Raw genomic sequence first — 27233 nt, 5'->3', positions numbered from 1 at the left:
AAACATGAAACACTGTTATGACTAAAGCCGATCTCTTGGGGCCCTATAAAGAGCCATCTAGAATTGGGCCTGTCAGGAGATGCAAAAGTATCCAAAGGGAGTATTTGCACTGACCTCTGAGGGGAATTTTTCCATAGACACCTTATCTTGCACTATGTCTGCATGCATACCCTTTGCTACAGCAAATCTGGAAATTAGGATAAGTTACAGTTATAATTTAGGGTAAATGCTGTTAAGTGCTATTTCTCTATTAGATTGTTAAGATTAAGCTATAAATTTAGGTATAAGCTAAGTTAAAGTACTATAAAGTGTTGTGAAACTTTAGTCCACATTCTTCTTCATTCTTGTTTACACTGTCTTTACACACAGACACACATGTACACCTAGGCATTTTAAATTCATTTCTGTTTTAAAGGCCTGGATTTTGTTTGGTTTTGTAGTTGCTTGCTTCCTGCCTTGCTGTGCCTCAGTTGTCTTTTGTAAGTAGAGTGAATCTTGCCAATGAATCTATTGTGCTTTGTAGTTTAATATTAAATCTGACTTTTGCTCATACCCTTGCTGGTGATTTTTTGAGCAATCTCAAACACATTTGTTCAGGACAAGATATGAAGATGGTTTTAGGGCAGAATGGTTTCAAAAAGGTTTGGTTTTAACAATGCCAAATTAGACAAAATTCACAAGGGATGGCAGCAGTGTCAGTTGTCACATACAGTTGGATACATGGTAACAGAAGTTTTAAAGGCCCATTGATGCATCGGGGTCTGTAAGAGGAGTGAGAACTGAAACCATAATTACATCTCTGCCCAGAGACTACTCCAGGATGTAAAAAACAAGTAGGATCAGATCTCTGTGGAAAACCAGACAGAACAGGAATACCTAATGAAAAATATACCAATGGCTGGGCATTTTCATTTCTTGGAACAGACACCAAGTCTCCTTCCTCTTATGGGGTGAATATTTTGCAGGCTGCACTATCTGAACTTGCTTAGGAGTAGTAATTATCAATTAAGTAATTTGAGTAAGTAAATGAAATATTCACATTCCTAGTCTGCATTCAGGCAACACATTCCCTATCAATATTTATTTCGTCAGTATTCACAACCACTTGCAGTAAATTTCAGTCCCCCCAGGTAAACAAAAAATAATAAAAAATACCATTCTAACAATTTTAAACTACTGTGTGACTTATTCCCCTCTTTCAGAGTTCATTTGCTATACTTTAATTAAACTCCTCTACCAAAATGTTTTTCAAAGTACTTCATATGAAGGCTAAACAAAACAACATCCTAAACTTGTGCCATTTATTGTGACAATCTGTCAAGTTGTTGTGACAGGCGTAACAGATTGGTAGCAAAAGCTGAGCAGCAAAGGCTGGCTGACTGACTAATTTTTTTAAAAAAAGCCTCTTGCTTGGCTACATTTTTAAGAGTGATCAGAACTAGAAAGACCGTTTTCAAAATAATTAAAATTTCCTTAAAGCTGCAGTGTAAGCAGTGTTGCAGTCTTTGGGGAAGAGGCAAAGCCACAGCTTCACCAAGGCTTTAGAGGAGACATGAATTTGCTTGCATGCAGGAAATTTGGGATGCAGATTTCTTCCTGATTCAGTACAGGCTGATAACTTGAGTTGAGGCTGGGCTGAAGATGATGCCACTGAGTCACTGTTAAAAATCAGTTTCCCAGCCTCTCCTCCTGAAGGCAGTCTGTCAGGGCTTGGCCAAGAAATCAGATCACTGTCCTGTGAGGTGAGGGTTTCAAGTCATAGAATCACAGAATATCCTGAGCAGGATACCAGGACATCAGGATCCTGGACACCAGAATCATCAAGTCCAACTTCTGGCCCTGCACAGGGCCCCCCAAGAGTGACAGCAGGTGCTTGAGAGCACAGTCCAAACACTCCCAGTGGAGACTTGGATAGGCTGGGGGAAAAAACAGTATTAGATACATATCCCTTTGGCAGAAAGAAGAGGTACTTTAGGTATCACTGCACAGCTGAAGAGCTCAGACAGACATAGGCCCTGCAAAAAATTACTATTTTGCTCAAATGTATGGAAACCACAAACCTGGAAACTTCTTGCTGAGAAACAGAATTGGTAGTGATAAGTTTCTGGAATCAAAATTTACAGTCAGCCTCTGGCTGGCTCTGCTCATGACTCAGCACCATCAAAGGCCCAATCCACCAGACATTAGTCCATGACCATGAAGACCTTAGCCAAACCTCAAAATACTTCTAAAAAGATCTGGAAATGTGCATACCAGTACAGTCAAAAGCACACAGAGTGGATTTTTCCGATTTTTCCAGAATTCACTAGCCATATACTTGACTGCACCAATAATAAGAGACTGACACAAGGAGATCAAAACAGTATTGGAGGTAAAACTCTCAGATCTGTTTTCTGTTTTCCTTCAAAAAAAAAGCAGCCAAACAGATTAAAGATTAGAACAGCTCATAACAAAAAGCCATTATTACAAATTGAAAGTGCACAATACCTCTTAAAATTCTATTGTCCAGTAAACACTGTATTTATATAGTGACAATGTGACAATCATTTAATCAGATGGCAACCTGATGAAGAGGGATCAATTATTCATGCAGAAGCTGCACTGGAACCAGGAAACATGAGAAGACTTCAGAAAAGGAGATAGAAATAAAAGCTGCATATAAAGATAGACATGTAATTATGTCTGTTTTCATCCAGTAGAAGGAAGTGTGAGGATAGAGGAGACATTTTTATCTTGTGCTGTGCAAAGATCACACAAGATACTTCAAGAGAACAAAATTACTTCCAAAAATGCTGTGAAATGCCACAATCCAAGAAAATGGTCTTTCAAGTATCCTATTCCAAGCTTAAACTTAAAATAAATACAACAGCAAGAAGTCATGAAATGCTATGAAAAGACGCAACCAAAGGATTTAGTGTTCTCTGCATGCTTTTTTTTTTTTTTTTTTTTTCCCCTGGACCCCAAAGTCAGGCAAAAGGTCAGCCCAGGCAGACTAAGAGAAGGGGAAAATAGTCTGACTTGTATACTTTCCAGACTCAGTAGAGAACACCAAAAGTTGTTGGGTGCTTTTCTGTAGATGAAGAAAAGTGTTGGTTCTTCTAATGATGCACAGGATACCTGGGGCTCTTATATCCATGCCCCAGGAAGGCTGACAGCACTCTCAGTACTTCCACCTTGCACAAAGCCCTTCTTAGCTCACATCAGCTGTCATTCAACTCTTGAGTTTTTCTCACTAACATGACAGGGAGTCTGGAGTCAAGAGTCCAGAAGAGGAAAATTAGAAAAAGAAGGCATTTTTGAGATCTTTTAAATATGTTAATATAAAACAAATATTTCTAACATTCCCCTAAGATGTTTTAATTCAGAAGGAGTGGTATTTCTAGAATTGTCTCCACTCTAATTCAGGTCTTAGAAAACCTCCGTCTTTAAAAGAAATATCCAAAAGATCTTTAGACTACTTTTTCTTTTTATTCTCCTGTATTAAGCCATTCAAAAACTCTGTATCAACAAAAGTGCTGTTCCACAAGATAGTTCACAAAGTAGAAATAAAATAATTCACTAATAAACCTGACAGACTTCATCAGAAAGTCTGTCTATTTCTATGTCTGATTTAATTTTGTATATGCAAATGCCCACTTTAATGACATTCAGTGAAAATCTACAGAAGCAGTTGTTTCACAAAAAAAATTATGAGATTCAGCTCAAAAGTCATACTGCTGTCCAAACATCCTGTTACCATTACAAAGTTTTCTTAATCTGTTCTATATGCTACATTTTTCACAAAACTTACCCTGGAACCATAAAAGCTGAAAGGCTGCCGTAGGAGTTTCCACTTCAGCAGGTCTTCAGAGGAAACCTAAATATTGTTCATATGCATAGTAATGTATAGAGTCAGAATCAGACAGAACACATTGGCCAAATCATGCTACCCATTTTGTCTATGATTTCTTATTTTCAATATCTAGAAGGTATGATACCGTGGGGTTCAACTCAAGGCATGAATGCTGGTAGTGTGTTTTAAGGAGGCAGATGGCTGAAATTACTATCCTGATTTATGGATGCTAACTGTGAAGCAGGGAGCACGGTACCTGTGGAAATTGCAGGCCACATAACTTTCTCAGTCTTGCCTGAGAAAGTGGCCTGGGAATCATAAGGAGGAATTAAGACAATCCTCAGAGATAGAAGACAGCCTTGCAGGTGCTGTTTGTCAGTTTCTTGTTTTCTTGCAAGAGAAAGTCAAGGGGTGGTGAACCCCACTGACCAATGATGGTGATGTGTTAGTTTACTAGCCAATAAGAGTTTTCTTTTCTGTACTTTTCATGTATCGGTCTATAAAAAAGACCTGAGGTAATAAACCGAGGGAGAAAATTCTCCAGTTCAACTCCACAAGAAAGTCTGTGTCGTTCTTTTTGCCGTTCCCAAAAGAGCGACACTGATTTGTCTCTCTTCTCCCAAAAAAAAGGTAATTTCTTCAGGTCTACAGTATTTCCAGTGTGTAGAGATGTATGAAAATAGCATACTTCTTGAGAAATTATATTAGTCAGTGATGCAATTTGGATTACAAATAAAGTTGTCTTTAGGAAAAAAACCTGGAAATCCGATTTTTTTAGTCCCCTACAAAAAACAGGTTGGTTGAAGCAAATACCTACAGATATTAGCAAGTTTAATCTTGAGAGATATCACTTTGACTTCTATCATGAAAAAGAAAATACAACTAATCAGATTAATATTACTCTGCTTTTTCTCAACTTCACTCTGCATCTTCAGCTTCAATGAATGGCTTGCGCTGAAAAAGATCATCTACTTCCTAATCCCCCTGACATGGGAAGAGATGGCATTCACTAGATCAGGTTGTTCAGGGCTCCACCCAACCTGCCTTAACCACTTTCATGGATGGCATACCCACAGCTTCTTTGGGCAACCTGTCACAGTGCCTCACCACCCTCTGAATAAATTTCTTCCAATATCTAAACTAAACAGCCCTCTTTCAGTTCAAACCATTGCCCCTTGTCCTATCTGCCCATATAAAAAGTCCCTCTCCCTCCTCTTATGCACACAGAGAATTTAGTAGTTGCAGAGCAATTAAGCTGTATTTCTGATAAATCTATGTACTTCAATATTTTAAAAAACAGGAAATTAACTGTCTGGATGGAGCAGAAGTACAGTCAGAACTGAATGAGCCATAGCATGGACCAACTTCAGTTAAAGTAAGAAAGAACATGGGAAAACAGGGAAGAGAAACTGTGCAGGAAAGTTCACCATTGCAGACTTTCCTGAAATTTATTTCACCGTCATTTTTAGTGAACCTGAAAGCATGCCAGGGCTGATACAAAGCCCTTCTTGCGACAATTTTCTAGATTCTCCTGTTAAACCCCTGTTAAGTGGTACTGGCAATGTAATATTTCAGGACCTGGAAGCAGAGCAGCACAAAACCAGATTCAAGGCAGGCAGTGCAAAGCTAAGGTAACTGGAAGCTTAACCAGTTTGTGCCTCCAACACTGGCAAGTGGCAACAGCTGGATGCTTGGATGAGGAGCTGGGAGTCTGGGCACAAGGACAAACCAGTGGGGCTGAGGTGATGCACAACTCCCAAGTGATGGGGAGGCCCCCAGCACAGCCCCTGGCACCCCAACACCACAACCCCAGGCTAATGGCTGCACCATACCAGAGATGGACATCAGTGTAGGCAGACAAGAACTGGGGAGAAGGCTGGAATGCAATGCCCTCAGAGCTCTGACATTAACTTCCCAAGATTCACACTCTGCCCATATTGCCCTATTTGATCAAATATCTGAGATGTTCAGGGTACCTGCAGAACAAATGTAAAATGTGCTAAAAGGAGAAAAGGATTAATAAAGAGGAGAAGAAAGATCAGAGGCAAAAAGAGAGCTCTAGAGCTCTTAGCCATTTTGTAGATGTTGCTAATCATTGGTAAAATTTATTACTTATGAGCTTCTTTATGATGTTTCAACAGGGAGGAAGAAGTTCCATGCATGTTATCTCCACTGTCCTTTCAGGAATACTGTGCCTAAGTGTAAACAAATACATCTACATAACTGAAAAACGCTATTAAATAAAAAGTCCAGGCAGGGTCATGTACCTACAACAGTTATTCCCTATTTTCATTTCATAACTGTCTCAGGACGTTCTTGTGCTGCAGATGCCCAGGATACCATAAACTTTTCTCATGGAGGTTATGTAACCTCTTTTGGGAAACATCAGAACTTAGACTATGAATTGTCATTTTATACTTTGAAGACCACCGTTTAAACACTCTGCATACATAGAACTTGCAGAAGAACCTATGATCTCCCACTAAGAAGTGGGGCTTTGCTGGTTTTTATTCTTTATCCCAAGCTCTGGGATGCAGAGAGATGGCTTAAACTCCCGCATCATGTGTAAGGATGACTTGGGAAGACAAATGCCGTGACTCCAAACTCCCTTTCCTTCCTCTTCACCCCCCCAAATTTGTGTGCTAAGCATGGCACTGTAAGGTATGGCACTGAGATGTCCCTTGGGTGAGTTGTGTCCCCTCACAATTCCTTGTGCAGCCTCCTTCCTCCAACCTCCTCACTGGTGAGGTAGGTGAGGAATAGCAAAGGCCTTGGCTCTGTGCAAGCACTGTTCAGCAGTAACAAAAACTTAAGGATCACTTATCTTTCTTTATCAACAAACAGTTCTCAGATATAGTATTGTTGTGTTTGCTCTTCATTTTCATCAGAGAAATATATCAAAATAATCCTCCCCAATTCCCCTTTTACAGCGGGATGGGACACATGGGAAAGCCTGGAATTGTTGGCTCCTCTGGTATCTCCCTTGCTCAGCTACAGGTCCCCAGGCCCTTTGTCATGAAAGGATCACTGAGCTTGGACCCCTGCCCTGAGAGCTCACCTTGTACTCACACTGTGCTACCTGGACCAAATATATTCTTCAACACTACTTCTCCACTCTCCTAAATATTCATACCTGACTCAATCTCACTCCAGATATGTTCTTTGAGTTTAGAAATCCAGCAGCCTGCAGACATGGGGTGAGGATATGGCAGGACTCAAAACAATTGATTTGGTAGTTGTGCATGAGTAAAGGCTAACCTTCATTTTCTAAATTACGTTAATATTGCTGAAGGAAATATCTAGGGAACCGGCACTGATCATGATAATCTCTAATTGGTGACAACAAGGCAGTTTTATAAAAAACTATCTCTCTGGCAGCTGTGGTTACAACACAGGTAATATGCTGCATACGATTTCAGCATGTCTTCTCAGTGCTGTGTAGATGAGATCATTATTCACCTGTTTGGCCTGTGGAACATGGTAGGGGTATTATTCTGTGACAGCAATTTGTTCTTTGGCAATCTTCATTGTGGTGCTGGCTGTTTCCTGCACTCAGCTGTTTTCTGACTGTACACCAGCACTGTCTTCCATCACTGCTCCGTAGCAATCAATTGGCCTGTGCAAAAAGACAGCAATAGTGTAATCAACTTCTGACAATTTTGGCACATTAAAACAAAGATTATTAATATTCCCAAGGATAATCAACTCTAACCTAGTTTACCCAACCAGCCCTGTAAATCTGGCAGTACATAGCAAACCTCACATAAAGCATTAGAAAATTTGGAATTAAAATAAAATATATTGGTGGTATTTATTCATACTTTGGAACACTGGAATTCTTGCATTAAACTGAACAACAGCACCTAGTGTGCAATGATGATAGTGTAACAAACCTCTCACTCACTGAAAATGGGATGCCTGCGCAAAAGATTGTGCCATTAAACAACATGAGGTTCTGTTTGTGGCTGAACCCTTTATTTCATATTTTACTTCTTCCCTTTTTTAACCTGGGACTATTTAATCCAATTGTTTACTATTACTTCCTTCATAGCAAAAGTCATAGAGTACTACTGAGTTATTTCTGCACCAACCTGCCATGAAAACTGTAAAGATTTCTTTTCTCCTTCTTGAAAAAAAAATAAATATAAGGGATTGATAAAATTCGTTTGTACTCATTAATGCCTCAGCCTAAAATTACAGATTTCTTCTGTAGTGATCTTGGTAATGTGGTTTGGAAAATGGTTGTCATGAAGAAACATCTATAGCTACAGGTAAAGCAGTAGAGGTTGCCTATACAGGTTATCTGAACACAGTTCAATCACTTGTGATGATCCTCTGTATCTAATCATCTGTGTGATTCCCGCATAGTCTTCACCTGTACCAACTGAAGCAGGCATTCTGGAAATTATCCATCACAAAAGAACACAATGTGAGAAAAAAGAGCAAAAAAGGATGAACAGTTCAATGCAAACTTCATAATGACTACGTATTTTGAGATCCAGCAGGATGCCGCCTAGTCTATGCAGGAAAATGACAAATGAATGCTATTTAACATTTTGCTTGAACGGTTTCTCCATTCAGAAAACTATCTGCAATACAATAATGAGAAAAGCAGAACTGTGAAACATTTTGTAAGGTTGATTACCTTTCTAGGACATACAATTTGATACATGCTTTGTTTATCCAGAGTAAATTCAGTGGCTGAAAAGATTAATTGAACCTATTTTATGTTACTTGTACATGCTCTCACAGAGGAAGTAACTTACATTTTTTTTCTTACTGACTCTTGCACAAGAGCCTACAATACACCAGCAAGAGTAAAATGACTTTTCTAAATTTAGAAGTTCATAAATCTTACAAGATACCAGTCCATCCAGTGGTTTGTTTTGGAGTTTTTTCCTTCTTTCGTATATCCAAATAAAATAGGAGTGCATGCAGGAGATGCACATTATTTGCTTTTCCTTTTCTCATCTCCCAGGGTACAAAAGGTACCTATCAGCTCTCTGCTCTCCCCCCTCTCTCCCTCCATAAGCATAATGCATGCAGGTGTCCATACACATACTTATGCATATATATACATTAATTTTTGACTCTTCAGCTAATGGACAATAAACTGCTATGAATTCAAGGCACAAAGCCCTCTGTTTTGGAGAAGCTGTGTGACCTGGCTCATGTAATTGGCTGAGGATTAAACTTAGCATCCCAGCTACACTCACCAGGTGAATGATCTTAAAAAAAAAGTTATGCTTTGAATGTCTTTTCCCCATTGCACTTGATGCTCATCTCAATACCTTGGACAGTGGATTGTCATTTAGTTGTGACTTGTTCTGTGCATAACACTCTGGATGGATGCCTCATCTCTAATGGCTACAGGTTTTCAAAAGATTAAATGGTATTATTGCCACACACATTAGTTCACATGTTATTCATCAAGACTGAAGATTAACTTACATGTGCAGTTGGTCACGCCACACCTTGGGCAAAAAGTTCTTCAGGTCTCAGCATTCCAAAGCATCCTAAGAGGGGACTTTTCCTCTACTTTTCATCAGCCCTTGGTAATACAAAAGGTTTGCTTTAGTTAATTTAGTTCCCCTTCTGGAGACCACTGACAACATACCTACATGAGTAGGTTACCTAGCTAGGCTTGGGATGTTTCCAAGTCTTCTGTCACTCCATGGAAAAGGCCATCAAACCTGTTGAACTGCAGACAGCTCCCACTTGCTGGAAACTGACACTTGAACCTTCTTAAAACTGAGCCACAGAGCATCTGTGACACTGCTGATAATTCATCTACCAATAAAATCTTCAGTAGATACACACGACAGCAGCAGCAGCATTTTCTGCAGCCACCTTTTGGATTCTGTTCCACTTTGGAGACAGAAACTTGCTTCATCCCTGCAGTTTCACTTCAATGTGGTGAACATTCTCATTTGATGCACAGTAGGTGGGTACTAAAGGAGGAGCCTCATGCAGAGCACGCTGGGTTATTATGTATTTCCGACAGGATGAACTGTAAACAAGATCCCACGCGTACATGAGCAGGCTCTGGATGCATGCAGAGCAATATAACTCTAGTGGGCTTATTTGCTGTCATGTCTCTCCTGAGATTTCGAGTTACCCTAGTGTGAGACTGGAGAAAATCACTGCTTGCTCAAAACAACTGAAGTGTGTGTGTGTTTGTGTGTCAGGATGGCAAGGCAAGCTCTGCAAAATTTAGGATGATGCATTTCTCCAAATCCCACCTCCCTGGAGCCTCTAGTCCAGCTCCACAATGTTCATCAGCCACTGGTGCACCAGAAGCCCCATGTGAAGGGGAGGGTCCCAGGGGGCCAAAGCAGATAAAAGCAGTTGCACAAAGACACACCCTCTGCCTTTCTAACTTCCTCTTCTTGAAATCTGGGTAACTTAAAGTTGGATGGGTTAGAGTTTGCTAAGTAAATGCCTTGTGAAATGCTTTATGTCAACTGCATGTTTTAAAATTTTCCAGGTACCCTTATTTTCTGAAGTTCGCCTGTAAAAGTTTAACCTTCTGAGAAGGTTGCATTTCTCCCATGCACCTGTCTCAGGGAATGAAAAACTTAATGTTAAAGTTTAAAAAACACGTCAAGAGAGTTCAGGACTTTACGCCCTAGGTCTGCTACGTAAGATACCTTCTTCTCAAAAGGCATCTGGAAAACAAGCAGGATATCCAAAGAAACTCAAATAGCCCCGGATAAGGTGATGTGGGTTGCTAAATCCAACACCACTGCTAACTGAAGTCTTGCCTAAGCTTACAAAATCATGCCAGGGGAACTCTGGAAAAAGTTTGATAAATTTAGTTTCCTACCCTGAGCTGATTAATGCAGCTCAGACGCTGTCCTATTTTTGGTTGGAATTTTAATTGATTTTTTTTAGAACCAGGTACAGCACTGTGTTTCAGATTCAGTATGAGAATGATGCTGGTAACATACTGATGGTTTGGTTGTTGCTAAGAGTGCTTACTCTGAGTCAAGGATTGTTCAGTGACTCATGCTCTGCCAGTGAGGTGGAGAGGCACACAAAAAGGTGGAGAGGAGCACAGCCAGGACAGGGCACCTGAACTGGTCAAAGGTATGTTCCACAAAATAGAATGTCATACCCAGTATATAAACTGGGGAAGTTACCCAGAAGAGGGCCTATCTGGGTTTGGCATTGGCCAGCAGGTGAGCAATTGTATTGTACACTACTTTTTTTCTTTGGTTCTTTCTCTCTCTCATTTTACTACTATTACTAATACTAGTATTATATTTTACTCCAGTTCAATTATTAAACTGTTCACCAACAAGTTTCATGTTTCTTTATCCCCCAAGTTCTCCTCCCCATGCTACAGGGGTAGGGTGTTGTAAGTGAGCAGCTGCATGGTGGGTAGTCACCAGCTGGGGTCAAACCACAAGGCTTTCTCCACGCAAGGAGAATTCTTAGTAGCACTTAATACCAAATCATGTTGCTTACTCACACTCTGCTGTCGCCTTGAACTCAGCTTCTGAGCTTGCTGACATGGTTTTCTAAAGACTTTCCCAGGACAGTAACTGTAAACATAGATATGTGTACATTCTTTCTGTTACACATCTTGTGATGGGCATCTCTCATGGCCAGTGCAGTGAGAAAGTGTTATCCTGACCATCCAATCCCTGACCATGGTCAGAAGTCTATAAATCCTGGGAGGAAAAATAAACTCTGCTCTTTCTTTCACCACACCTTGACCTGTGTCCGCGTGATCTATTCATCTTCAGCGGCAACACTCTGCAGGTAGGTGCAGCGTGAGCGATGAGCTGGTTTACACAAATCAGCACTTGGAAAGCCATGGCTGCCTGTAGCACACTTGTTTTCCTCACTGCCCTAGACACCCTTCACATTTTATCTGCCATAAGGTCAAAGGCTGCTGATCTGGAAATTTCTCAAAATTAAATTAACTTCTCAGCACTGGCATCCTGGCTGGGCAACTGATAGAAGACACTCACTGCATCTCCTTTGTTTTCCATCCCTTCATTGTCACCCAGAGGCTCCCAACAACAGCATCACCAACTGTAAGAGCTGTACCATCAAACCTCTCCCTTCTGTTTAGTTCAACTACTCCGCTTCACCCTGCCCTCCCCTCAATAGCCTTTACACTCCAAGTGTAGGACAAGTCCCACTTATGCCAAGATACCCCAGCTCTGTGGATGGACCAAAGCTTCCAGTCAAAGGCACTTGCATCAACAATCCCTGAGCCACCTGCCAGGAACATGCCAATCCCTGAGCCCCTGCCCTCCAGAATTTGGATAGGTTGTCAGGCTAAACAGAACAAAGGGAGCCACATTCATTCCTTGGAGATGCCAGAGAGCTCTTAGCAGCCAATAGCCAGAATGGACCATGGCAAGACCACCACTATGGTTCACACTTCATGGTCCCCGGGCCTCCCAGTGCCCTAGCTCCTTCAGACATTTATGCTCCCTGAAACCCAATCCCAAGGTAGAAACCAACCTGCAGCCCAGATGCCCCCAGAGGTAAGAGTGGAGGTGGCTGACTGTCATCACTCCTCATTCTCTCTCAGGCTCAGCCAACCTGTGCTGACTGGTTGGGCAGGAGCAGCCCTTCTCCACAGCCTGGGCAATTCCAGGTGATGAAGACAATGGTGAGACAAGCTGCCCACTTCAGCCACTGGATAACCACAGTGGAGCAGAGACCCACCTGAAGCCTGTGGAAAAGCCCCACTCTGGAGCAGGTAGAGATGCCCTAATGGAAGCTACAGGCCATGGAGGTCTCACACAGGAACAGCTTCCTGTCAGGAGCTGAAGCCTGTCCTTAGGAGCATACACAGGAGCAGGCTTCCTGGCAGCTGGAGCAATCTGTTTCAGAAGTACTGCACACCTGTAGAAAGGGCCCATGTTAGAGCAGATGAACAGTGTAGGGAGTAAGAAGCAGCAAGACTGAATGTTACAGACTGCCCATGACACCCATTTCCCATCCTCCTGGACAGCTGGGGAGGAGGTGGAAGATTCTGTAATGAAAGAGTGAAGCTGAGAAGGAAGGGGAAATTTGCTTTACAATTTCTCCTTTGTTTCTTATCCCCCTACTCAATTTTTCATTGGCAATAGAAGATACTAACTGTCCCTGACTCTATCTGGCTAGTGACAGTACTCTCCCTTGTCCTTATCTCAACCCAGCTTTCTGATCTTACTTTCTCCCCCATCCTGGAAAGATAGGAAAGTGACAGAGCAGCTTGGTGAGTATCTGGCAGGCAACCGGCCAAGGTGAAACTCAACAAACACTTGGAAGTAGTGTAGGAGAGACAGAAGGTATCCCCCTCATTTGGCCCTCAGGGCTACTGCTGTGCATGCAGTGAAGGGCAAGACCTGGAGAACAAAACCCTGCCAGAGCCCTGTACCTTGCACATACCTGCAGCAGGACATCTAGGATGTGCAGAGCTGGGCGAATGTTGGTTATTTCAAGGGGTTCAGGAGGAAGTGTTTTATTGCCAAGGCTAGACAAGACAGAAATCTTCCAAGTATGCAGCAGTAGGGTATAAAGAAAAGACTCCTTGAAGGCTGCACAGCTGTAGAACGCAAGGCAGAACGTGCAGGTTCCAACAAGGGAAATAAAAAGAAATCTGGGAAAAAAATGTTTCCCAAGGGAATACCCCTGTGTTAGAAAGGGTAGGACAGAGGCTACCCAGCTTTTGGAAAAACTCAAAACCAAACCAATCCTACACAATCTGATTAAAGTTCCTGTTTTCAGTGAAACCTTGTACCAGCTGATCTCCAGACAACCCTTCCAATCTGGAGTACTCCTGACTGCACAAATATCCACGTCAAGATACATGAGACACTCAAAACCAAAAGAAAAAACTCCATCTGCAAAACACACAGTACATATGTAAATATATTTCAACAAACAACAACAAAAAATCTTATTGCTTTATTCAGATTTTGACATAGCTTACCTTAAAATTACTCAAAAGTCTTTTGAGGATTTCTGTAGAAATCACTGACTACTTTTCAGCAGAGATCAGCTTAACCCGAGAGATTGAAATGATGCTGGAATTCAGACTGAATCCCTTTTTATGAACTAAACAATGTTTCCCTTGTCTAAAAGGAGCAATCCCCATAAAATGCATTTCCTGGCTCTTGTTTTGGGCTCCTTTTCTGTTGTTTGATTTAAACAAAACTTTGAAATACTGTGTGGATGGCTTTATGAAATTAAAACTTCCAAAGAGTCCTCTAACAAACTTAGAATTACATACTATATTCTATCTTCTTTGACTTAAAGGTGCATACACATTCAACAGTTTCATACATTTACTAGACGTATTTTTAACAGACAGAAACGCTATCAGACATTTTAGTTCTGAAGGGGAAAAAAAGAGTAGTTAAATTCACAGTTTAAACAATGCTCCAAGGAAAGCCTACTACATTTTTTCTTCTGGGAAATCAAACCATGAGGATCTGCTGACAAGTCTCTTTGGCAGTCTTAGTATCAATGGCTCTCTCTCTGGACATTCTAGGAAGGAAGTCCTGGGGGAAGGCAGTTGACTGGAAGGCGCTGCTGGTGCTTCCTGAACATAACTGGTTACAGTTTCTGTGTGAGAGGCCTTACTGCTGGTATTCAGGGTGGTAACACTCTGATCAGCTGCTGTTTCTTGAAGTTTGACATCAGCATTTCTATTGTTACCATCTAAGTTTTCCCTTGTGGCAGGGATATCACACTTTTTGTCTATTCCTCCAGTTTCCTCACATCCTGTCCTCCTCAGAAAAGAAGATGGAGACTCATTTTCCCTCTCATTTATCTGAGCTGTGCCTGTCCATGTAATACTGCTGTCCCATTCGGTACTTTCTGGCTCCTTGCTACTATCACTATCAATCGTAATCACCACCGGAGAAGAATGTACTGAGTTACTCATGTGATGTTTCCGGTGTTTCTTCTTATGCTTTTTCTTTTTCTTTTTAAGATGCCTCGCTGTGTCTGTTGCTTTTCCTTCGTAGACTATCTCCACACTTGGACTCCTCATTTTCTTCTTCCTTTTCTTGCGCTTTGTCTCGCTGCTTGCACGATTGTCTGACAGGCTATCTTCATTTTTGCAGCAATCACCAAATTTTGAGGAAGTTTTCTTGGAGTCATTTTCTCTTTCTAGACTTGTGCTCTCCATGAATGCATTCTCCAGGTGGCGAGTTTTGTACTTCCTTTTTCCACCAGGCTTTTCACTTTTCATTCTGTCAGTTCCTCCAGAAGGAGTCCTTGATCTGTTGCTTGATCGACTCCTTGACCTGCATCTTTCATAACAGTAATAGTGTCTCTCATGGAGTCCCCTCTGGCTATGCAGATCTGCCCTCTCAATAAATGATCGTATCCTGTATTCTGGACTAGCAGATTGTCTTGAGTAAAGAGTGTTAGACCGGGTCCTCCTTCTGCTGGAGGATTCATAGCTGTCTCCAAACACCTTTCGACTACAGAAAGCAGAACCCCACTGGTGTCTACTTTGATAACTGTCTCTTACATAATAGCGATCGCTGTCTCTACTTCTTGATCTCCTTTTACTGTGGCCTTTGCTACGTGAACGTGATCTACTTACTTCTCTGGAAGGAGTACTCTCACCACTTAGAGAGCACCTCTGGCTTTTCAGAGAGGCTCTGGTGTCATGAGCCCTGGACCTTCTGCTGCTTCTTCGACTCCTATATTTGTTACTATCTCCACTTCTCGATCGTCTCCTTTTAAGCTGGCTTTTGCTACGGTGCTCCCTTCTAGACCGATGGCCATGACTGCCTCGACTGTCCCGTGAACAGGACTGTGGGCTTCTGGACTTTCCCTTCTTAGACAATCTGTGATTCCAAGGGGAGCACACTGTGTCACTCCCTGGAGAGGGGCACCAGCTCAAGTCGTGTGGAGGCAGATCTTTTCTTTTACATTTGTTCTTCTCATCCTCTTTTGATTCCATCTTCTCAACTGCAGGAGATAAACAGCTTCTACAACTTCCTACATCCTCCCTGTATGTTGGGGAATGAGGTGAGAAGCTCCTGCTTGGTTCACTGTCACTCCAGCTGTGACACTGGACTGGTAGCTGTTTCTTGACATCTTCCCTTTTCTCTTCTTTGATGGACTCCTCAGAGTCAGAGGACAGCTCAACCACTTCTGGGGTTCTCTCAGCTAATGGCTTAACATACCCAACAATGACACAATTGTCTGAGGAAGAGCCACTGTCGTTTGAGTCAGCATTAGCCTGTAAGCCAGTCTGCAGTTTGGTTCCCCGACTCCCTGAAGCAGAGTCCTCATCAGAACTTTCTGATGACTCCAGAGGAGAAGCTACGGTTGCACGAACCTCTTCTGAAATGGAATAGGAAGGCCCTGGAGTTTCATCATCCCAGGGGGCCTGCCCAAGACCAGGTACAGACAGACTATTATCTGGCCCTTGTGGGTACACCACATCTGGAGATATTGTAATAATAGATGAGTCTGAGTGGCTTCCTTCCTCGTATGATGGTGCAGGACAGTCATAATTGGCATGCTGATCGTATGCTTCTAAGTTAAAAGGACAACGAGCAAAACTGATGAATTCGTGCAGGAAGTGCTCTGTCCGATTCAGCAAAAATGGCTTTAAATCATCAGCAAAGGCCTGACTTTCCAGATCATACCTAGTTACGTTACTCATGATTATGTGCTGCACAATATTAATCAGAGATCCATGGGCACCAAACAGGACTGTAAGTTCTCTCTTCAGCCAAGGAACCAAGCGGTGAAGGCAAGCAGGGTTGCGGCGGAAGAACTCTGCCGAAATCTCTCGATAGCGGCCACCGTCCTGAATGCTGCGGATGCGCACGCCAGTGCGGTACAGAGCCCTGCGGAAGTTGATCATGTCCTCCTCCTGAATCTGTCGCAGAGATCTGCCCTCTGCGCTGGCCTTTCTCCTTGAGGCCAGCCTCCTGATCATCTGCTGAATCTCTCTGTGTCTCTGGCGCGTTGGCTCACTCGACAACCCTTCAAACAGCATCCCGTTATCTGGAGGGGACAGCATCCGTCGGGAAGGGGAACTGCGCGCGCGGCGCTCCCGCGTTAAGGTAGTGCGATAACGAAATCTCCGGCCATCAGGGCTGGCAAAGGAGCTAGTTTCTAAAGGGCTGAGTACATACTCCTTAAAGTCATCTTCAGCACGAATCGTATGGAAAATGGAAAAAAAGGGTTGCTTGCAGAGTGGGCATTCTGCTTTGTTTTTTGACCATTCCTGGACACAGCGGAAGCAGAACCTGTGCAAGCAGCGATCTAGATATGCAACGTTGTCAAATCTATCCAGGCAGATGGGGCATTTGGAGTCGGGAGATGCATCTGTCGGCAGCTTACTGGTGCTGGCTTTTGGCGAAAAATTGCTATCTTCTGCAAACTCCTTATCTGAAGTCATGTTCTGGAAAAGACAGAGACAGAAGATCATTGCTATCACAGAAAGTCAAGAATCTTACATTAGATCCAGAAACCCATAACAATTGCTTTTAAGGTTGCAAAACCCAGCAGTGGCTCTGAGAGAATGCTGAACAAAGAGGCAGCATGACCTAACTACTTTGTTTGGCTTCTCTTCACAGTGAGATCTAGCTCTTCTGTGCTTCAAGTTTTACACAGCATTTGAATCATGCTGGCATAGACAAAGATAACAGGCAGACCTGTCTTCTTCCCCACTCTTAGCTCCCTTGATGTGGTCAGTAAATTTCTTGATTTACATGGTATCCTCCAAAACATAGCTTTAAAAAATCTAGCATTTATACATGAAAAGTATGAGAACAGTTAGTCCTGTACTTTAAAACAAAGCCAAAGAAGTAATTGCACTTGAACTACATTATCACCTTCCAAGTTCTGCTTCTGTTTCTGTTTCTGTTTCTGCACACTCTGCCCCTCTTTGCTGGACATTCATGCGGGACTACACACAGCTTGTTGGATGAGACAATCTCCAGGGATATGCTCCTGCCAAAATAAGTATTTTCTTTCAAGACTGAAGCAGAAATAACCAGATGTCATCCTCAAGCACGCACTGCCTTTTATCTAGTCAGATTGTTATGCTGATTTTGCCTGAGACGGTAAATTTTCTTCACAGTGACTGGTCTGGGCCCGAGTTTTTAATTTGTGATGAACACAGTGTTGATAATACAGAGATGTTCTTGTTATTGCTGAGCAGTGCTTACATAGAGCCAAGGCTGTCTCTGTTTGTACTTCCACACTGGTGAGGAAGTTGGTGGAAGGCTGGGAGGAGACACAGCTGGGACAGGTGACCCAAAATGACCAAAGGGATGTTCCAGACCATGTGACATCATCCTCAATATATAACATGGGGGAAAGAAAGAGGAAAGGTGAGACATTTGGAGTGATGATGCTTGCCTGATCAAATCACTGTCACACATAATAGGGCTCTGCTCTCCTCGAGATGGCTGAACACCTGCATGCCTGTGGGAAGCAGTGAATGAATTCCTTGTTTTACTCTGGCTGTGTGCATGGCTTTTGGTATCTAGCTGTTTTGGTATTAAACTGTCTTTATCTCAACCAACGAGTTTTTCAGCTTTTACCCTTTCCTTTTTTTCCCTGATCTCCCTGGTCAGGGAGTGCACGAGCAGCTGCCTAGTGCTTGGCAACTGGCTGGAGTGAAATCATGAGCGATAACAAATATGATCAACAAAAAAATCCATCTGTTTAAAAGATATTTTAGGTCTTGGTGTTACCTACCCTAAGGCATAACAATCCAGTAGAAATATGTTATCTCCCTGCTTCAAAAACCATTAGCCTATGTTCTGCAGCCGGTCTGGCAGCAGGCCTTTCCCGCCGGCACGACAGCAAGCACCACGCGGGGGACGGGGCAGCGCCAGCGCTCTGGAGCCAGGGGCGCAGCCCGGGCTCACGGAAGTGCCCGCGCACCCGCGGGGTCAGCGAGCCCCGGCCCCGCGCCCCCCGCGCCTCGGGAGCCGCCAGCCAGCGCCCCGGAGGGGACCGCCGCTCCGCCCGCCCCCAGGCCCGCACTCACCGCCGCCGAGCCTTCGCTTCCCGTGCGGGCCAGGGCCGCGGCCGCCTTCAGCCTGTGGCGCGTCCGGCAGCGCCCGGTGCCGGGAGGCTCCCGCCGCTCTTCCCCTGGCGGGCGGCGGCGGCGGGCACCCTCCGCCAGGCGCCGGGACGGGTCGGCCATCGGTGGCGGCGTTGCCACGGGAACAGCTCCCCGCGGGCTCGGAGCTGAGCCGGGTGAGGCCGGGAGCAAGGCCGGGCGCGTCGCCGTCACATCCGCGCCCTGCGCAGTGACGCTTTCCGGGGGGCGGGGGCGGAGGCCGCGCCCGGGGCCGGGGCCGGGGCCGGGATGGCACTGCGGGTGGTGGGGGTCCCGCCGGCTCTGCCGGCTGGTGCGTGCCCGCGGGGCCGGCGAGGAACAAGCAGGGGTGGCGGTACTCCCCGGGGGCCCGGCGAGCAACTCCGGGGAATAAAAGCGAGCGGAGTCGCGGCGGAACGGGCTTTGTTCCGCAGGTGGCGGCTGCCGTGGGGGTGCGCAGCTGCGGTTTCGTTCTCCAGGACCGCGGTTGGCCGCCCTGCGCAGCTGGAGAGCCGCTTCCTGAGCCACGGACGGCCCCGGGCAATGGCAGAGCCGTCGCGGGGCGGCAGCGGGAGCTTGGCATTGTCTCCGAGGGTGCAGAGGCTGCATCGAAGGCTGGAGAAGCCGTGCGGTTGGTTGGGTAAATAAAACATAAATAGCACGTAAGAAAGAAGAGATAGATTAAACATAAGGCATTATTAGGAAGGAGAAAAATAGGTCTCCTTACGGATTTTTACTTGCACATACCTGCAGGAGACACAGGTGTGCAAAGGACATGGACAAGGCTAGCTGTGGAGGCTGCCACAGGTGGGGCACAGCCTGCCACAGTATCTGCATCTATTGCTACCAGGACTTGTGTAAAACATGAGCACAGCCAGCCCTGTCCCTTTTCTTAACCATAGTCAGTATGGACTAAAGTTTGCAAAAGCACACGTGAATTCACAGATCCCCAGAGTACCAGCAGAGCCCTTCTGTTCATGTGATAACCCTGTCCCATATCCTGAGCCATTTTACTCATTCCCACGCACCAGCTGGTCCTGCTTCCTGCTCAAGAGCAAACGCATGCCCTGGCACGTCCCAACAGGCACTCTACTCCTGAAGATCTCCCTAGGCAGCAGCACGGGCCATTCCTTCATGACCTGCCTGGACCCAGGGCCTGCTTCTCACCAGGTAGCCCACCTTGAAGTTTGCTCAGTAGTTGCATCCCTGCCCCAAATAATTTTCCCTGGTGTTCAGGGCAGATGTAACCTCTCATGTCTCCACGGCAGGCATGTGGGCTGTGACCTGTTGTATGTGGGTGCCAAAACTCACTCATTTTACTTGCCTCAGCTCCCCAGTAGGGCACATCCTCCCCCAGTGGCTGGAGCCTCACTGTTACTTGCACCATTTGCTAGCCTGTACCCACTCCCATTGCTGGCATAATAGGAGGGATTTATATCCCAAATAGTTGTACGCTGTCAACTTTCTAAATGCTGTGTGCATGTGTCAGCTCTTAGGCAAAGTGGGACCAACTCGGACGGTTCATCTCTGGGTCATGGAAATATAAAGGTATACTTGAAAGGCATTCTAGGCTCTTCACAGGGGTTTATAATTTCTGAGCTGAAAAGAAGCAATTCCGGAAGCCAAATGGATCTGGTTTGAGATGCTGATTTTTTACACAGCTGTGAAGAGCAGAACTCATGTGACTCCTCTGTCACTGCCCACACAAATAGGCAGATACCTCATCCCACATATCTCTTGGGGTTACCCTCTGGGGAATATTCTTTTCATGGGGAGCCTGGCCCTCCTTTCTCTGCCATCAGGTCCTTAGGGGTCCCTTGGTCAGCAGCAGGATTTTTCCTTGCCAGGAGCTTTGTGGGAATGGGTGTGGAGGGATCTCATACCTTCCTGAGCAGGAGCCACAGCACTGGCAGTGCCTGTGCTGTTGACAGTGTTATCTGCAGTCCCTGACCAGGGACAACCCCCAGCCCTCTTTCTGGTGTGCTTGGCACCATGCTTCCTCAGGCAGAGCTCCTGTGGGAAAGGAGGTCAGTGGAAGGCTGTTCAATTCCTCAGTTGTTCAGGAATGTTGTCTCAGCTACATCACCCTGTAAATACATTAAAATTATCATAGACCTAGAGCAGTGCTCCTCCAAAGGTTTCTGTGCTGACAGGCTCTCTGCCTCCACTGACTTTCTCTGAGCCAAAGAGACTAGCTGGATCATTCTTCACTGTCCACACCATAAGAGCTCAGCTTCAGTGTGCTCTTGTCCTCACTGTGGTGTTGCAGCCTTCGCCAGCTTTCAGTTATCCACTCCTTTCCCTGGCTAGCTGGGCATCTCCAGCAGCATGACACCAAGAGCAGGAGTTACAAATAGTCTCTGACCACTGGCCTGCCCCAGGCTGGGTCCTCTTTAGTGTTATCTTCTCAGCTTTTATTTCAGGTTCCACCACTGGCATACACCTGGGGATGTACACGGACAGTACTGGTCAGTTCAGGGTTGTGGCCTGCTCTGCTGTAAACCTTCCAAGTGTCGCTTCCAGACAGCTCTGATGGAGATCTCCCTTTTTTTGGCTTTGTTTCTTCTGGGCAGCGAGTGTTTGTGATCATACAGATGCTTTACTTCCGAGCTGCCACGAGATGGCAAAATACTCCCTGGCATCTCCTCCAAGCCGGCTTGCCTGCGCCGTAGGCTGGAGCTGTGCAGGACTACGAGGAAGCAGCAGCAGTAACAGCAGCTGAATTTCTCTCCCTTCATCTTAGCTACTGCTCGGCGTGTATGCTCAGGGATGCTTCTGCAAAAATCTCCAGAGGACCGAGACCTGTCCATTTTCTCTTGTCCCTGAAGTCCAAAACAGAGACTATGACTGCTCACAAGAGAGATGAAACAATAATGTCCCTGGTCATGGTAAGAACCTTACCTACTGACAGCAAGAAGGCATAAGGAGACCTTCTTCTTTTTATGACATGGCCCATAGCTAACTGAGAAACCTGTGTGATATCTCTGTGTATATTAAAAGAACAGAGAGCCTCACTCAATAACTTCTAGTTCTCTAGCCTGTCTTGACTATTCTCTGTATCCTCTCTACTGTACTGCTGTCACAGCTCAATGCTGGAGTAAATGTCAAGGATCCTAGAAACATCTTCAATTCCACATCCTGATGCTGACCTGAAGTCATGTCAGCATGACAGCAGAAGCAAGAAGCTACTTTTACCTCCCCCATAACACAGAAGTTGGATTAAAGACCGCATAGAGATTTATAAAATAGCTCCTTCTAGTCTAGTGGGTGCTGGTTTTGGCTGGAGTAGAACTAATTTTCTTCATGTTTTCCGGCTGTGATTTAAATTTGCACTGAAAACAGGGCTGGTAACATTCTTCTGATGAACCAAGGCCTTTGCTGCTTCTCACCCATGCCACCAGTGAGGACACTGAGGATGTACAAGGACTTGTGAGGGGACACAGCTGGGACAGCTGATACCACATGACCCAAGGTGTATCCCATATGGTATGGTGTCATGCTTAGCATATAAATCTGGAGGAAGAAGAAGGAAGGGGAGGAAATGTTCATAGTCATGGCATTTGTCTTCCCAAGTGATCCTGACACATGATAGGGCCCTGCTCTCCTAGAGATGGGTGAGCATCTGCTTTTCTACGGGAAGCAGTGAATTAATTCCTTGATTTGCTTTGCTTCTGTGTGTGACTTTTACTTTCCCTATTAAACTGTCTTTATCTTAATCCATGAGCTTTTCACTTTTACTGTTCCAATTCTCTTCCCCATCCCACCACGGAGGAGTGAGCCAGTAGTTACAGGGTGCTTAGTTGCTGGCTGAGGTTAAACCACAACAGTCCTCCTTTGGACCCAAAGTCAGGCTCAAAAAGCTCAGATTATGACAGTCTACGCTGGAATGTGCTAGATTAAACTTTCAGCTGTTATGGCTGTTTAATTATTAGTCAGCAGGCTTGAGTGCTTGCGCACAGGGCTCACTCGTCTGACTGTGTATTGCAATTGGTTGTTGGTGGCTGCTTGCTGTAGTGCTGTGCTTCTTATCATCTCACTCTGCTGTGCCTGGGAACATTTTGATAACAGCCACGATGCGCCTGGGCTGGCAGGTGGCCAGGGCATTGCAGCTGTCTGCCACTGTACTGGACAGGCTGCTTCCAGTATGAACTTGAGTCAAAGGGACTGTGACCTGTGGATGAATCCACAGTACAGGGGAAGAGTGTGAGAAGTCCTTTTCCTTAAGAAGAAGGAGGAGCAGGAGGTGGTCCCTGTGATGAAGCCCTGCAGCCACTTCACATGGTGAAGCCGTGGTCAGGCAGGCTGTCCCTCTGCATCCCATGGAAGACCATGGTGGACCCTGTAACTGCTACAGCAGGAGCCCCTTGTTGCTAGCCAGACTAGAAGCAAGGTGAGGAGTTCATTACACTGTTAAACCCTTCAATCTGGCACAAAATACCCATGGGTGGAAATAGTAATGGATGTGCCTTTAAATTGTTGTAACCCATTATTTGAGTTTCACTTACAGGAATTACTGTAATAGGAACCACATGAACCAACGGAGGACAAGTCTTAGAATAAACTGTGCAAATGCAGCAGTGACTTGACCTGACCTGGCTCTAGGCCACAGCACTGCACCACATCACCTCTCCTCTCCTATCCTGTCCTGAGTGACCAGCAGAACAGACAGAGCCCCAGCTCATGGGCCCTGAAATTAAATCAGTTGACATTCTATGGACGTGTTAACATTTGATGGGCATTTTCAAGGGATGTCCATAGACTAACAGAATGATATCTGTGTATTATATCAAAGTATGGAGAGGGGGTGGGGTTGTCAATGAGATTCTATTAAGTCATGTGGAACTACAGCATGATGTAAATTGTATGAAGTAAGGAGTAGAGAATGTACTGGGTTTGGCTGGGGTAGTTTTCTTCACTGTGGCTAGTTTGGGGCTGTGTTTTGGATTTGCACTTAAAAGAACAATGATAACATAAAACACTTTCTGTTACTGCTGAGCAGGGTTTCCACAGAGCCAAGGCCTTTGTTGCTCTTCACCCACACTACCAGGGAGGAGGTACACAAAGAGTTGGTAGTACACCTCCAGCCGGAGGTACACAAAGAGCTGGGAGAAGACAGGACACTGACAGGACAGTTGGCTTCAGTGGACTCAAGGGGTATTCCATACCTTGTGGCATCATGCTCATATATAAATCTGGGTGAAGAAGGAGGAATCAAGGGGGAGGGTATTTGTTTTCTGAAGTCACTGTTATACATAATGGAACCCTGCTTTCTTGGAGATGGCTGAACACCTGTCTGCCTGTGGTGAAGCAATTCTTTCTTTTGTTTTGCTTTTTTTTTGTTTTGCTTGTATGTGTCTTTTGCTTTACCTATTAAGCTGTTATTATATCAGCCCATAAGGTTTTGTACTTTTTCTCTTCTGATTTTCTCCCTGATCCTGCTGGAGGGGGAGTGAGAAAGCAGCTGCATAGTACATAGTTGCCTGCTGGGCTTAAACCACACCTATGAAGTTTTAAAGCCAGTTGTCTCATTTTTTAATACACTGATTTAGCTCTCTCTGAAAAAGCTGTCTATGAAGCTGCTCAGACAGTGTTATATATTTCACCTCTCCTTTTTTTTCAAATTCTGTTCAGCATCTGCTCATGTGCTTGCTCACAGAAGTCAAGAATAACATAGAAACCCCCTCAACCTGCTTCTGGGATTTAATAAGAAGGGCTTTGTGTCAATGTACAGCATCCACCATCTTCTTCTCACCCAAGAAGATGCAGTTCAGAGCAGAATGCCTGTGTTTCCTGTCACATTCAAAATTATACAGAAAATAATTATGTTTAGGCAGCATTAACCATTCAGATGACATCACCAGAGATGGCTAAAGGATTATATGCATAATGCTGATGAAATCTCCCTCAGATCTTTTTTTTTCTTTTTAATCCTTTTTAATAAAGCACAGCTTATATATCAGAGCAGGACTGGTTTATTAGTCTTGAAGTGGTTTGTTTGTTTAGGTTTCAGGGGGTTTGTTTGGAAAATTGTGATCAGCATGCTTTTGATTAGCATAGCTAAGAGGACTTTTGTTTAATGAAATGATTAGTTGATTCACCCAGGTATGCAGCCACACTAACAGCTGCTTTAATGGAGACAAAAGATTCTCCTTCAAATACTATCTTATCTCATTAACATGAAACAGTACCCATGGATACATGTTAATTATAAGGTTGATAAGAATATGTAAGGACAGCTTTACCTGGTTAAGTTGAAAGTTGTGGAACAGATTTTCTTGAGTGTGTCCCCATGGCACATACAGGACAGGCAGGGGATCAGGCCCAGACAGCATAGGTTTAGGAAAGGGAAGTCTTACTTGACCAACCTGATCTCCTTTTATGACCAGGTGACCCACCTGGTGGATGCAGGAGAGGCTGTGGATGTTGTCTGTTTGGACTTCAGCAAGGCCTTTGACACCGTCTCCCACAGCACACTCCTGGAAAAGCTGGCAGCCCATGGCTTGGACAGGAGCAGTCTGTGCTGGGTTAGGAACTGGCTGGATGGTCTGGGCCAGAGAATGGTGGTGAATGTTGCTGCATCCAGCTGGGGGCTGGGCACCAGTGGTGTCCCTCAGGGGTCTGTGCTGGGGCCAGTCCTCTTTAACATCTTCACTGATGATCTGGGATCAAGTGCATCCTCAGTCACTTTGCAGATGACAATCTGCACACAGATGACAATCTGTGACACAGATGCTCATGTGCTGGAGGGCAGGAAGGCTGTGCAGAGGGATCTGGACAGCCTGGATCCATGGGCCAAGGCCAGTTGTGTGTAAGGTTAAACAAGGCCAGGTACCAGGTCCTGCACTTGGGACACAACAACCTTGTGCAGAGCTGCAGGCTGGGGAAGGAGGGGCAGGAAATCAGCCCAGAGGTGAAGGACCTGGGAGTGCTGGTTGACAGTGCCTGAACATGAGCCAGCCATGTGCCCGTGGTGGCCAACAAAGCCAATGGCATCCTGGCCTGTACCAGAATTAGTGTGGCCAGCAGGAGCAGGACAGTGACCATGCCCATGTACTCAGTGAACCACATCTCAAGTCCTGTGTCCAGTTCTGGGCCCCTCACTGCAAGAAATACACTGAAGTGCTGAAGAGTGTCCAGAGAAGGCCAATACAGCTGGTGGAGGGTGTATTAAGTCCTATAGGAGAAGCTGAGGGATGTGGGATTTTTAGCCTGCAGAAAAGGAGGCTCAGGGGTGACCTTACTACTCTCTACAACTACCTGAAAGTGGGGGTCAGTCTGTTTTCCCAGGCTGCTACTGACAGGAGGAGATGACATGTCCTCAAGTTGTGCCAAGAATGGACATCAGGATGGATTTCTTCACTGAAAGGATGGTCAGGCATTGGAACAAGCTGCCCAGGGAAGTGGTTACACCACACAGAAAGTTCAAATATAATTGCTTCATTCTTGCATTACATGCTGTTTGAAAATGGAGGAATTGTGTGATTTCTAGAGCCCTAACAGAACTTTCTGCCTCTTTAAAAAAAATTATATGCTTTCATTATCTTCTTTATTATTTATGCAGTACCATCTGTAACCTAAAGGTTATATAAATACTGATTTTGGTAAACAACTGCAAGTTCATGGTAAATGGAAACCATGCAAACTTTTAAAATCCCAAGATGACAGGAAAAAAGATGCATATAAAACCTAAACACAGTACTTCAGACTACTTCAGACAAGTAGCTCCAGGTCACCATAGACCAAGAAGCAAAAACTACAGCTGCTGTGGGGAAAGAATAAAAACGTTGTATTTGTGGTATGAGACACGGAAGGATAAGGGAGAGAGACACACACACACATTCAACACTGAGCCCAAAGGACATATCACGGGGTGATATGTCAGGAGACCCTATTCAGTGACATTGCAAATGCTTTGTCATTGGAAATACTGAACAGACCTGGAATTGTTTTTTCTGCCTTGTTGTGCTGCCAGGTATCTTGTAAGAGTTTGGACAGATGGGTTTAATTTCCCTATCTGCAAACACAGACGGTGAGCTTTCTTGATACACTACCACTTCAGATCTCCTCTGCTGTTTGTTGCTGCAGTCTTCCATCTCTCATCTTGTGCCGTGACCACAAATGATTCTGTGTTTCCAAACAGAAGTCAATACTACAGGACCTTGACTCGCCAAGAGAGGCTTGACAAAGCTGTGTTCATACATGAATGCAAGCAACCGAGAAGCAAAAGTTCACAAAGCCTTTGTGGAAGCTAGACGGCAGTGTTGGCACATGCTCTAAGGCACAGGCAAGCTGCTGCTCAGGGTTTGCAGTGGGCTCTAAATGTGGAAACTCTGTTTATGGGAATTGTGTTTTTGTCATCTG

At 44.6% G+C, this 27233-nt stretch overlaps 2 protein-coding genes across 5 annotated transcripts in view; one reads left to right on the top strand and one right to left on the bottom strand.

Annotated features, from left to right (window-relative positions):
• Positions 1-1078: 1078 nt before the first annotated feature.
• TOPORS (TOP1 binding arginine/serine rich protein, E3 ubiquitin ligase) lies at positions 1079-19055 on the bottom strand. 4 transcript variants are annotated; one of them, XR_009280757.1, is made up of 5 exons: positions 18819-19055; positions 13773-17219; positions 13229-13683; positions 12521-12700; positions 12330-12435 (listed from the first exon to the last, which is right to left on the bottom strand). XR_009280757.1 is itself a non-coding variant. In XM_058865239.1 (2 exons), exons 1-2 carry the CDS (start codon positions 18975-18977, stop codon positions 14238-14240), a joined length of 3141 nt encoding a protein of 1046 aa, XP_058721222.1. In that variant the 5' UTR covers positions 18978-19055; the 3' UTR covers positions 13733-14237. The 4 variants fall into 4 exon arrangements, 1 of the variants encoding a protein (XP_058721222.1); XR_009280756.1 differs by having other exon boundaries at positions 12340-12700; XR_009280758.1 differs by lacking the exons at positions 12330-12435; positions 12521-12700; positions 13229-13683 and adding an exon at positions 1079-1916.
• Positions 19056-19133: 78 nt separating this feature from the next.
• LOC131572621 (E3 ubiquitin-protein ligase Topors-like) overlaps positions 19134-27233 on the top strand; it is a 37753-nt gene continuing 29653 nt past the window's right edge. The window contains exon 1 of the mRNA XM_058825871.1: positions 19134-19512. Within this exon, the coding sequence (XP_058681854.1) occupies positions 19143-19512 (370 nt within the window). The 5' untranslated portion in view covers positions 19134-19142. The remainder of the gene's footprint in view (positions 19513-27233) is intronic.

Source organism: Poecile atricapillus, chromosome Z (assembly GCF_030490865.1).
Source record: "Poecile atricapillus isolate bPoeAtr1 chromosome Z, bPoeAtr1.hap1, whole genome shotgun sequence".
In the NCBI taxonomy this organism is placed as follows: domain Eukaryota; kingdom Metazoa; phylum Chordata; class Aves; order Passeriformes; family Paridae; genus Poecile; species Poecile atricapillus.
Note: the sequence above shows the minus strand (reverse complement) of the source record. Positions and strands in the feature narration are given on the sequence as shown.